Here is a 14,080-nt window from a genome sequence, read left to right as displayed (position 1 = left end):
GTGGGTTCGATTCCCATGGGGGGCCAGTACAAAAAAAAAAAAAAAATATGTATGAAATGTATGCACCCTCTACTGTAAGTCGCACGGGATAAGAGCGTCTGCTAAATGACTAAAATGTAAATGTGAAAGGAGCTGTGCATAAAGGATGTGACCATTGAAGAAGTTGAAGGAGCTAAACTCCTAGGAGTAACATTGGATGGTCTGTTATCAAGGTCAAGTCATATTGGCAAAGTTGTTATAAAAAGATGTTCTGCATTTTTGACGCAAAGATCAACTGTACTAGTTGTTCAGGCTCTGATCTTTTCCAGTCTTGATTACTGTCCGGTGATATGGTCAGGTTCAGCAAAGAAAGACTTAGCAAAGCTGCAGCTGGCTCAAAACAAAGCAGCACGCCTTGCCCTTAACTGCACAAACAGAACTAACATCAACAACATGCATGATAGTCTCATGGTTGAGGGTTGAGGAGAAATTGACTACTTCTCTTTAAGTCTTTTTAAGAAACGTGTGTGCTGCAATATGCCTAACCACTTGTATAATCTATTTGCATACACTTGAAAAAGACACATTCCCCACCAAACACACCATTATGGGTTTTCTTCAAGGTACCCAAACCAAAAACACATTTTATGCGTTGCTTAGTTATGTATAGCGCCATGTCATCGTGGAATGCTCTGCCACCATTAATAATAAACATACAGTACTGTATCACAGCGCCGCTCCTCTTTCTAAAGATCTGATTTAACTGTACTGTATATAAGAATATGAATATACACTGAGTATACAAACATTAAAACTTCTTATGGCTTGAATCCCGTTAGCGGGATCGATATGACAACATCCAGTGAAAGTGCAGGGCGCCAAATTCAAAACAACAAAAATCTCATAATTAAAATTCCTCAAACATACAAGTATTATACACAATTTTAAAGCTATACTTCTTGTTAACCTCTCTGGGCTTGGTGGGACGTTTGCGTCCCACCCTAGTCAACAGCCAGTGGAATCCCGTGGCGCGATATTCAAATACCTTAGAAATGCTATTACTTCAATTTCTCAAACATATGACTATTTTACACCATTTGAAAGATAAGACTCTCCTTTATCTAACCACACTGTCCGATTTCAAAAAGGCTTTACAACGAAAGCAAAACATTAGATTATGTCAGCAGACTACCCAGCCAGAAATAATCAGACACCCATTTTTCAAGCTAGCATATAATGTCACAAAAACCAAAACCACAGCTAAATGCAGCACTAACCTTTGATGATCTTCATCAGATGACACTCCTAGGACATTATGTTATACAATACATGCATGTTTTGTTCAATCAAGTTCATATTTATATCAAAAACCAGCTTTTTACATTAGCATGTGACTAGCATGTGACTAGCATTCCCACCGAACACTTCCGGTGAATTTACTAAATTACTCACGATAAACGTTCACAAAAAACATAACAATTATTTTAAGAATTATAGATACAGAACTCTTTTATGCAATCGCGGTGTCCGATTTTAACTTCTCTAGGGCCAGTGGGACGATTTCGTCCCACCTACGCAACAGCCAGTGTAATCCCGTGGCGCGATATTCAAATACCTTAGAAATGATATTACTTCAATTTCTCAAACATATGACTATTTTACACCATTTTAAAGACAAGACTCTCGTTAATCTAACCACACTGTCCGATTTCAAAAAGGCTTTACAACGAAAGCAAAACATTAGATTATGTCAGCAGAGTACCCAGCCAGAAATAATCAGACACCCATTTTTCAAGCTAGCATATAATGTCACATAAACCCAAACCACAGCTAAATGCAGCACTAACCTTTGATGATCTTCATCAGATGACACACCTAGGACATTATGTTATGCAATACATGCATGTTTTGTTCAATCAAGTTCATATTTATATCAAAAAACAGCTTTTTACATTAGCATGTGACGTTCAGAACTAGCATACCCCCCGCAAACTTCCGGTGAATTTACTAAATTACTCACGATAAACGTTCACAAAAAACATAACAATTATTTTAAGAATTATAGATACAGAACTCCTCTATGCACTATGTCCGATTTTAAAATAGCTTTTCGGTGAAAGCACATTTTGCAATATTCTGAGTAGATAGCCCGGCATCACAGGGCTAGCTATTTAGACACCCAGCAAGTTTAGCGATCACCAAAGTCAGATTTACTATAAGAAAAATGTTATTACCTTTGCTGTTCTTCGTCAGAATGCACTCCCAGGACTTCTACTTCAATAACAAATGTTGGTTTTGTTCAAAATAATCCATAGTTATATCCAAATAGCGGCGTTTTGTTTGTGTGTTCAAGACACTATCTGAAGTGTAAATAAGGGTCACGCGCACGACGCATTTCTTGACAAAAAAATTCTAAATATTCCATTACCGTACTTCGAAGCATGTCAACCGCTGTTTAAAATCAATTTTTATGCAATTTTTCTCGTAAAAAAGCGATAATATTCCGACCGGGAAAGCGTGTTTACGTTCAAAGAGAGAGAAAATAAAAGCATGGGATCCCGTCGTGCATGAGCCTGAGTCTCATAGTACTCTGACCGGCCACTATCCAAACGCGCTAATGTTTTTCAGCCAGGGGCTGCCTCGATATCATTCAGCTTTTTCCCGGGTTCTGAGAGTCTATGGGAGCTGTAGGAAGTGTCACGTTACAGCAAAGATCCTCAGTTTTCAATAAACAGAGCCAAGAAGAACAAGAACTTGTCAGAGAGGGCACTTCCTGTAAGGAATCTTCTCAGGTTTTTGCCTGCCATATGAGTTCTGTTATACTCACAGACACCTTTCAAACAGGTTTAGAAACTTTAGGGTGTTTTCTATCCAAAGCCAATAATTATATGCATATTCTATTTACTGGGCAGGAGTAGTAACCAGATTAAATCGGGTACGTTTTTTATCCGGCCGTGTCAATACTGCCCCCTAGCCCTAACAGGTTAAAATAGCTTTTCGGTGAAAGCACATTTTGCAATATTCTGAGTAGATAGCCCGGCCATCACAGGCTAGCTATTTTGACACCCACCAAGTTTGGTACTCACCAAACTTCGATTTACTATAAGAAAAATTGGATTACCTTTGCTGTTCTTCGTCAGAATGCACTCCCAGGACTTCTACTTCAATAACAAATATTGGTTTGGTTCCAAATAATCCATAGTTATATCCACATAGCGGCGTTTTGTTCGTGCGTTCAAGACACTATCCGTTGGGTAACGAATGGTGACGCGCCCGGCGCGTATCATGACAAAAAATTTCAAAATATTCCATTACCGTACTTCGAAGCATGTCAAACGCTGTTTCAAATCAATTTTTATGAGATTTGTCTCGTAAAATAGCGATAATATTCCGACCGGGAGAAGTTGTTTTCGTTCAAAGACTCAAAGAAGAAAATGGACTCTTCACGTGCACGCGTGCACCCGTCTCATTGTTCTCAGATCGACCACTTACCAAATGCGCTACTGTTTTTCAGCCAGTAACTGCAGAGTCATGATTCAACGTTCTGGCGCCTTCTGAGAGCCTATGGGAGCCTTAGAAAATGTCACGTTACAGCAGAGATCCTTTGTTTTGGATAGAGATGACAAAGAAGGCCAAGAAATGGTCAGAGAGTGCGCTTTCTGTTTGGAATCTTCTCAGGTTTTGGCCTGCCATATGAGTTCTGTTATACTCACAGACACCATTCAAACAGTTTTAGAAACTTTAGGGTGTTTTCTATCCAAATCTACTAATTATATGCATATTCTAGTTACTGGGCAGGAGTAGTAACCAGATTAAATCGGGTACGTTTTTTAACCGGCCGTGCAAATACTGCCCCCTATCCCCAACAGGTTAATCCAGCCACAGTGTCTGATTTCAAAAAGGCTTTACGGCGAAAGCAAACCATATGATTATGTTAGGTCAGTGCCTATACACAAAGAAACAGCCATTTTCCAGCCAAAGAGAGGAGTCACAAAAAGCCGAAATAAAGATCAAATTAATCACTAACCTTTGATGAGCTTCATCAGATGACACTCATATGACTTCATGTTACACAATACATGTATGTTTTGTTCGATAAAGTTCATATTTATATAAAAAAATCTCAGTTTACATTGGAGTGTTACGTTCAGTATTGTTTTGCTTCCAAAACAACCGGTGATTTTGCAGTGAGCCACATCAATTTACAGAAATACTCATCACAAATGTTGATGAAAATACAAGTGTTATGCATAAGATTATAGATACACTTCTCCTTAATGAAACCGCTGTGTCAGATTTCAAAAAAGCTTTACCGAAAAAGCACACCATGCAATAATCTGAGTACGGCGCTCAGACACAAAAACATGCCATACAATATATCCGCCATGTTGGAGTCAACAATAGTCAGAAATAGCATTATAAATATTCACTTACCTTTGATGATCTTCATCAGAATGCACTCCCAGGAATCCCAGTTCAACAATAAATGTTTGTTTTGTTCGATAAAGTCCATCCTTTATGTCCAAATACCTCCTTTTTGTTCGCGTCTTCAGTTCACAAATCCAAATTCACGACGCGCAGGTCAGACGTAAACTCAAAAAGTCCCATTACAGTTCGTAGAAACATGTCAAACGATGTATAGAATCAATCTTTAGGATGTTTTTATCATAAATCTGCAATAAAGTTTCAACTGGAGAAATCCTTTGTCTTCAGAAATGCAATGGAACTGAGCTACCTCTCACGTGAGCGTGCATGGCTGAGGCTCATGCCCTGCTGGCAGTCCTCTCACTCAATGAGCTCGTATTCATCCTCACTTCACAGTAGAAGCCTCAAACAAGGTTCTAAAGACTGTTGACATCTAGTGGAAGCCTTAGGAAGTGCAAAATGACCCCACAGACACTGTAGTTTGGATAGGCAATCACTTGAAAAACTACAAACCACTTCCTGTTTGGATTCTTTCTCAGGTTTTTGCCTGCCATATGAGTTCTGTTATACTCACAGACATCATTCAAACAGTTTTAGAAACGTCAGAGTGTTTTCTATCCAAATCTACTAATAATATGCATATCTTAGTTTCTGGGCGTGAGTAGCAGGCAGTTTACTCTGGGCACGTCAGTCATCCAAGCTACTCAATACTGCCACCATCCATAAGAAGTTTAAGAACACCTGCTCTTTCCATGTCATAGACTGACCAGGTGAATCCAGTTGAAAGCTATGATCCCTTATTGATGTCAATTGTTAAATCCACTTCAATCAGTGTACATGAAGGGGAGGAGACATGTTAAAGAAGGATGTTTAAGCCTTGATACAATTAAGACATGGATGTGTGCCATTCAGAAGGTGAATGGGCAAGTTAAAAGGTTTAAGTGCCTTTGAACGGGGTATGGTAGTAGGTGCCAGACACATCAGTTTGTGTCAAGAACTGCAGCGCTGCTGGGTTTTTCATGCCAACAGTTTCCCTTGGGTATCAAGAATGGTCCACCACACAAATGACATCCAGCCAACTTGACACAAGTGTGGGAAGTATTGGAGTCAACATGGGCCAGAATCCCTGTGGAACGCTTTCGATACCTTGTAGAGTCCATGCCCCGACGAATTGAGGCGGTCCTGAGGGTAACTGTTCTGTACTTTGTCATGTATTTGTACGTTTTATGTGGACCTCAGGAAGAGTAGCTGCTGCATGTGCAGTAGCTAATGGGGATCCTAATGAACTAAACTAAACACTTACCTACAAATTTACTCAGAATGTCATATGTTATTCTCATTACATAAAATTCAGAATTTTGTCAGGAATATCGTTCAATCAAGGAAAGGCTATTTGTAAGACTGTATGCTATACTGTTTCACTTCCTGTTAGAAAATGAATAAACTACTAGCAAACATTGTATCCAACCCCACGATGGGGCTGGTTGTCACAAGTGGACAGAGTGTGTTTGATGGCTTAGAACTCCATGTTAGAATAAATATGAGGATAAAAAGGGTCCCCATTTCAACCAAAGACCTTGGTCTTTCTCCTAATATTAAAAAAATTATCTTGTAAGATATATTAGTGCTGAGAAATACACACAAGAGTACAAACTGTGACAACCAACCCTGGTCTCCCCTACCCATTGATTCTTGAAGAGTATGACTTATAAATGCCTCATCAGTTTAGTTCAACTGTTGTGCCTCATCAGAACCCAAAATATAAGCTTGTTATACTCCAATGTTTTTAAACAATGTAAATGTAAACAAACACTATATAGCCTCAAAACATAGTTAAAACTATAATTTTGATAGCATGGATGATCAGTTCTGGCATCCATAGCCCTGTCTATGAATGTGAGAGGTTTCATTTCTCCAGCTCCATCCCTCAGCTTTTTACAGAAACGGGCAGGGAGGACGCTCTGTTATTGTTTCTATTGCTGATTGCCGCTTTAAGCCTGAAGCAACTGTTTATTATGTACCTCAGCTATTCTCAAAGCCAAGGGATTGTGTAATTGTTAGTGTAAGGGGTGTTGTGTTTGTTCAGTGAAGGGGACCCTCTACAGTGCACACACTACCCAGTCAGATTTATACATACTGTAATGCGTACTAGTGGCAGTGAAGACAGTTTTTTACTTCAGGCCCAGGCATTTATTTAAGGTCTCTATCACACTGTTATCATACTAAGATGTTGCTATGTCCTTTGTTTTCGACAGATTCCGGCACCTGCGCCTTAAACAAAGGAAGCTGAGAGATTATGCCAGTGAGATGGTCGACCTGCCCAAGGTAAACCAACCACACCATACAGTAGGCTAGAACAACTCACGGCAGAGCTGTGTCAACATGTTTGACACACACACACACGCCACGCGCAGGATAACCCAGATCCAGGTAATAACCACACTCTTACACAGACCATTATCCAATATATTAAAGTTGCTGTGTCTCATAAAATATCTGTAAAAGACACATAAAACTCTATAAAACGACCATGAGGTTTAGCAGAAGGTTCAAGTCACTCTGTGATGTAATCCTCGAGTCAGAGCTTTTTACCTAATGGGCAGTATACCTGGCAAAGAATGCACAACTAAAGAAAGTGGCTGTAGTTAATGGGTTGTGAGCGCTTTTATTAATTATATTGATTGATATATTTGTGCAAGTCCAGCTCATATGTATATCAAACACAGGAGCCAATTTATGAGGAAGAAACGGTCACAGGAGACAGTTTTTAGGAGGGAGATATGTACATGTGACGTATGTGGTTCCCCTCAATGTTTTAACTACCCTAGGGAGTTGTTTCCCCCAAGAGAGTTGCCACTGTCACCCTCAGCTCATCCGGGGTTAAGTCTGGGTTTATCTGAACTCCATGTCTGGATTTTGTTAGACATGCTTGTGTTGTTATGACAAATAACTATAAAAAGCACAAAACAACTAGCATTAGATGAATTGATTAATTGTCTGTATGACTGTCTGTTTGATTGTTTGTTTGTTTGGTTGATTGATGGTGAACAGATGATCATGTTTGGTTGTTTGTTTGTTTGGTTGATTGATGGTGAACAGATGCAGATGATCATGTTTGGTTGATTGATGGTGAACAGATGATCATGTTTGGTTGTTTGCATGGTTGTTTGCTTGGTTGTTTGTTTGGTTGTTTGCTTGGTTGTTTGTTTGGTTGATTGATGGTGAACAGATGCAGATGATCATGTTTGGTTGTTTGCATGGTTGTTTGCTTGGTTGTTTGTTTGGTTGTTTGCTTGGATGTTTGTTTGGTTGATTGATGGTGAACAGATGCAGATGATCATGTTTGGTTGTTTGCTTGGTTGTTTGCTTGGTTGATTGATGGTGAACAGATACAGATGATAATGTTTGGTTGTTTGGTTGGTTGGTTGGTTGATTGATGGTGAACAGATGATCATGTTTGGTTGTTTGGTTGGTTGGTTGGTTGATTGATGGTGAACAGATGATCATGTTTGGTTGTTTGGTTGGTTGGTTGGTTGATTGATGGTGAACAGATGATCATGTTTGGTTGTTTGTTTGGTTGGTTGGTTGATTGATGGTGAACAGATGCAGATGATCATGTGCGACTTGAGTGCCAACTGGAACAACTCGTACCGGGAGCTGGAGCAGCGCATCATCTCCATGGAGCAGAAGTTAGACGAGCTGGGTCACTGCTTCCAACAGACCTCTGAGCTGCTGGCACAGGCCCTGCGCTACCGCAACTCTGAGATCAGGTACAGCTAACACAACCCCAACCCTGAGATCAGGTATAGCTAACACAACCCCAACCCTGAGATCAGGTACAGCTAACACAACCCCAACCCTGAGATCAGGTATAGCTAACACAACCCCAACCCTGAGATCAGGTACAGCTAACACAACCCCAACCCTGAGATCAGGTACAGCTAACACAACCCCAACCCTGAGATCAGGTACAGCTAACACAACCCCAACCCTGAGATCAGGTATAGCTAACACAACCCCAACCCTGAGATCAGGTACAGCTAACACAAGCCCAACCCTAAGAGATCAGGTATAGCTAACACAACCCCAACCCTGAGATCAGGTATAGCTAACACAACCCCAACCCTGAGATCAGGTATAGCTAACACAACCCCAACCCTGAGATCAGGTACAGCTAAAACAACCCCAACCCTGAGATCAGGTATAGCTAACACAACCCCAACCCTAAGAGATCAGGTATAGCTAACACAACCCCAACCCTGAAATCAGGTACAGCTAACACAAGCCCAACCCTAAGAGATCAGGTATAGCTAACACAACCCCAACCCTGAGATCAGGTATAGCTAACACAACCCCAACCCTGAGATCAGGTACAGCTAACACAACCCCAACCCTGAGATCAGGTACAGCTAACACAACCCCAACCCTGAGATCAGGTATAGCTAACACAACCCCAACCCTAAGAGATCAGGTATAGCTAACACAACCCCAACCCTGAAATCAGGTACAGTTAACACAACCCCAACCCTGAGATCAGGTACAGTTAACACAACCCCAACCCTGAGATCAGGTATAGCTAACGCAACCCCAACCCTGAAATCAGGTATAGCTAACACAACCCCAACCCTGAAATCAGGTATAGCTAACACAACCCCAACCCTGAAATCAGGTATAGCTAACACAACCCCAACCCTGAGATCAGGTACAGCTAACACAACCCCAACCCTGAGATCAGGTACAGCTAAAACAACCCCAACCCTGAGATTAGGTATAGCTAACACAACCCCAACCCTGAAATCAGGTATAGCTAACACAACCCCAACCCTGAGATCAGGTATAGCTAACACAACCCCAACCCTGAGATCAGGTACAGCTAACACAACCCCAACCCTGAAATCAGGTATAGCTAACACAACCCCAACCCTGAAATCAGGTATAGCTAACACAACCCCAACCCTGAGATCAGGTACAGCTAACACAACCCCAACCCTGAGATCAGGTATAGCTAACACAACCCCAACCCTGAAATCAGGTACAGCTAACACAACCCCAACCCTGAGATCAGGTATAGCTAACACAACCCCAACCCTGAGATCAGGTATAGCTAACACAACCCCAACCCTGAGATCAGGTATAGCTAACACAACCCCAACCCTGAGATCAGGTACAGCTAACACAACCCCAACCCTGAGATCAGGTATAGCTAACACAACCCCAACCCTGAGATCAGGTATAGCTAACACAACCCCAACCCTGAGATCAGGTATAGCTAACACAACCCCAACCCTGAAATCAGGTACAGCTAAAACAACCCCAACCCTGAGATCAGGTATAGCTAACACAACCCCAACCCTGAAATCAGGTATAGCTAACACAACCCCAACCCCGAGATCAGGTACAGCTAACACAACTATAGCTAACACAACCACAACCCTGAGATCAGGTATAGCTAACACAACCACAACCCTGAGATCAGGTATAGCTAACACAACCACAACCCTGAGATCAGGTATAGCTAACACAACCCCAACCCTGAGATCAGGTATAGCTAACACAACCACATCACATACTGTATATCAGGTACAGTTAACCCAACCACAATCCAACCAAGTGCTAACAGTCAGTATCTGGACAATATGTGTGAAATGGTTGATAATGTATGTGATATCAACAGAGAGGTATATTTTCTAGGTGACCTAAATATTGACAGGCTTTCACCAAGCTGTCCACTCAAGAAAAAGCCTCAAACTATAACAAGTGCCTGCAACCTGGTTCAGGTTATCAATCAACCTAACACTGTATTTACAAACAGCACAGGAATGAAATCATCCACATGTATTGATCACATCTTTACTAATGCTGCAGAAATCTACACATCCATCAGATATATTGATCATAATATAGAAGCTACATGTAGGAAAACCAAAATTCCAAAGGCTGGGCCTAATATAGTGCATAAGAGATCATAAGAGATCAAGGTTTTGTAGTGATTCCTATATTGAAGATGTAAATAATATTTGCTGGTTTGTGGTGTGCAATGAGGAGCAACCGGATGTTGCACTTGATGAATTTATGAAATTGCTTATTCCACTTACAGTGGCTTGCGAAAGTATTCACCCCCCTTGGCATTTTTCCTATTATGTTGCGTTACAAACTGGAATTAAAATGGATTTTTGGGGGGTTTGTATCATTTGACTTACACAACATGCCTACCACTTTGAAGATGTAAAATATTTTTTACCGTGAAACAAACAAGAAATAAGACAAAAAATACAGAAAACTTCAGCATGCATAACTATTCACCCCCCCAAAGTCAATACTTTGTGGAGCTACCTTTTGCAGCAATTACAGCTGCAAGTCTCTTGGGTTATGTCTCTATAAGCTTGGCACATCTAGCCACTGGGATTTTTGCCCATTCTTCAAGGCAAAACTGCTCCAGATCCTTCAAATTGGATGGGTTCCGCTGGTGTACAGCAATCTTTAAGTCATACCTCAGATTCTCAATGGGATTGAGGTCTGGGCTTTGACTAGGCCATTCCAAGACATTTAAATGTTTCCCCTTAAACCACTCGGGTGCTGCTTTAGCAGTATGCTAAGGGTCATTGTCCTGCTAGAAGGTGAACCTCCGTCCCAGTCTCAAATCTCTGGAAGACTGAAACAGTTTTCCCTCAAGAATTTCCCTGTATTTAGCGCCATCCACCATTCCTTCAATTCTGACCAGTTTCCCACTCCCTGCCGATGAAAAACATCCCCACTGCATGATGCTGCCACCACCATGCCTCCCTGTGGGGATGGTGTTCTCGGGGTGATGAGAAGTGTTGGGTTTGCGCCCGACATAGCATTTTCCTTGATGTCCAAAAAGCTCAATTTGAGTCTCATCTGACCAGAGTACCTTCTTCCATATGTTTGGGGAGTCTCCCACATGCCTTTTGGCGAACACCAATTTTTTTCTTTAAGCAATCACTTTTTCTGGCCACTCCTCCGTAAAGCCCAGCTCTGTGGAGTGTGTGGCTTAAGGTGGTCCCATGGACAGATACTCCAATCTCCGCTGTGGAGCTTTGCAGCTCCTTCAGGGTTATCTTTGGTATCTTTGTTGCCTCACTGATTAATGCCCTCCTTGCCTGGTCTGGGAGTTTTGGCGGGCGGCCCTCTCTTGGCAGGTTGTTGTGGTGCCATATTCTTTCCATTTTTTAATAATGGATTTAATGGTGCTCCGTGGGATGTTCAAAGTTTCAGATATGTTTTTATAACCCAACCCTGATCTGTACTGCTCTACAACTTTGTCCCTGACCTGTTTGGAGAGCTCCTTGGGCTTCATGGTGCCGCTTGCTTGGTGGCGCCCCTTGCTTAGTGGTGTTGCAGACTCTGGGGCCTTTCAGAACAGGTGTAGATATACTGAGATCATGTGACAGATCATGTGACACTTTGATAGCACACAGGTGGACTTTAGTTAACTAATTATGTGACTTCTGAAGGTAATTGGTTGCACCAGATCATATTTAGGGGCTTCCTAGCAAAGGGGTGAATACATATGCAGGCACCACTTTTCCGTTTTCTATTTTTTAGAACCTTTTGAAACAAGTCATTTTTTAATTTCACTTCAGCAATTTGGACTATTTTGTGTATGCCCATTACATGAAATTCAAATAAAAATCTATTTAAATTACAGGTTGTAATGCAACTCAATAGGAATACTTTTGCAAGGCACTGTACTAATAAGCATGCACCCATTAGGAAAATGAATGTAAAAACTGTTAAATCCCCGGTTGAGAGGGATGAGGCAAAAGGAATGGCAAATAAGTCTGGCTGCACAGCCGATTGGCAAACTTACTGTAAATTGAGTGTTGTTGTCATGTGTTGTTGTGTTGTTGTCTTGTGTTTCTGCCATGATGTGTTTTGTCTTCGGTCTCTCTTTATGTGGTGTTGTGGTGTCTCTCTTGTCATGATGTGTGTTTTGTCCTATATTTTATTTTTAATCCCAGCCCCCATCCCAGCAGGAGGCCTTTTGCCTTTTGGTAGGCCGTCATCTGTTCTTAAATGACTTGCCTAATTAAATAAAGATTAAATAAAAGAAAAATTTGTACTTAACTAAACAAAAATAAGAAAAAAATGTACTACGAAACAAAGCTAAATGATATAAAGATTGATGGTAAAAAGCTTTGGAGCACCATAAATGAGATTTTGGGCAAAAAGCTGAACTCAGCTCCATCCTTCATTGAATCAGATGGCTCATTCATCAAAAAACCCACTGATATTGCCAACTATTTTAATTATTTCTTTTGGCATTGGCAAGATTATCAATTGTAGGCATGACATGCCAACAACAAACTCTGCCCCTACACATCCATGCATAACTGACAAAATTATGAAGGACAAACAATTTAATTTTGAATTATGTAAAGTGAGTGTGGATGAGGTGAAAAAAGTATTGTTGTCTATCAACAATGACAAACCACCTGGGACTGACAACTTGGATGGAAAATCACAGAGGATGATGGCGAACTATACTGCTCAAAAAAATAAAGGGAACACTTAAACAACACAATGTAACTCCAAGTCAATCACACTTCTGTGAAATCAAACTGTCCACTTAGGAAGCAACACTGATTGACAATAAATTTCACATGCTGTTGTGCAAATGAAATAGACAACAGGTGGAAATTATAGGCAATAAGCAAGACACCCCCAATAAAGGAGTGGTTCTGCAGGTGGAGACCACAGACCACTTCTCAGTTCCTATGCTTCCTGGCTGATGTTTTGGTCACTTTTGAATGCTGCCAGTGCTTTCACTCTAGTGGTAGCATGAGACGGAGTCTACAACCCACACAAGTGGCTCAGGTAGTGCAGCTCATCCAGGATGGCACATCAATGCGAGCTGTGGCAAGAAGGTTTGCTGTGTCTGTCAGCGTAGTGTCCAGAGCATGGAGGCGCTACCAGGAGACAGGCCAGTACATCAGGAGATGTGGAGGAGGCCGTAGGAGGGCAACAACCCAGCAGCAGGACCGCTACCTCCGCCTTTGTGCAAGGAGGAGCAGGAGGAGCACTGCTAGAGCCCTGCAAAATGACCTCCAGCAGGCCACAAATGTGCATGTGTCTGCTCAAACGGTCAGAAACAGACTCCATGAGGGTGGTATGAGGGCCCAACATCCACAGGTGGGGGTTGTGCTTACAGCCCAACACCGTGCAGGACGTTTGGCATTTGCCAGAGAACACCAAGATTGGCAAATTCGCCACTGGCGCCCTGTGCTCTTCACAGATGAAAGCAGGTTCACACTGAGCACATGTGACAGAGTCTGGAGACGCCGTGGAGAACGTTCTGCTGCCTGCAACATCCTCCAGCATGACCGGTTTGGCGGTGGGTCAGTCATGGTGTGGGGTGGCATTTCTTTGGGGGGCCGCATAGCCCTCCATGTGCTCGCCAGAGGTAGCCTTACTGCCATTAGGTACCGAGATGAGATCCTCAGACCCCTTGTGAGACCATATGCTGGTGCGGTTGGCCCTGGGTTCCTCCTAATGCAAGACATTGCTAGACCTCATGTGGCTGGAGTGTGTCAGCAGTTCCTGCAAGAGGAAGGCATTGATGCTATGGACTGGCCCGCCCATTCCCCAGACCTAAATCCAATTGAGCACATCTGGGACATCATGTCTCGCTCCATCCACCAACGCCACGTTGCAC

General features: G+C 42.0%; 1 protein-coding gene across 2 annotated transcripts in view; it reads left to right on the top strand.

Moving 5' to 3' along the window:
- Positions 1-14,080, top strand: part of LOC106605605 (intermediate conductance calcium-activated potassium channel protein 4) — a 52,805-nt gene that overhangs the window by 33,632 nt on the left and 5,093 nt on the right. Inside the window, exons 7-8 of one of the 2 annotated variants that reach the window (XM_045718673.2) lie at positions 6,660-6,729; positions 8,008-8,174. In XM_045718673.2, the coding sequence (XP_045574629.1) occupies positions 6,660-6,729; positions 8,008-8,174 (237 nt within the window). Of the gene's footprint in view, positions 1-6,659; positions 6,730-7,455; positions 8,175-14,080 lie in introns of those variants that run through there. The other variant, XM_082975469.1, reaches the window with a different exon arrangement.

This window comes from Salmo salar, chromosome 05, assembly GCF_965601325.2.
Source record: "Salmo salar chromosome 05, fSalSal1, whole genome shotgun sequence".
NCBI classification, from domain to species: Eukaryota; Metazoa; Chordata; class Actinopteri; order Salmoniformes; family Salmonidae; genus Salmo; species Salmo salar.
Note: the sequence above shows the minus strand (reverse complement) of the source record. Positions and strands in the feature narration are given on the sequence as shown.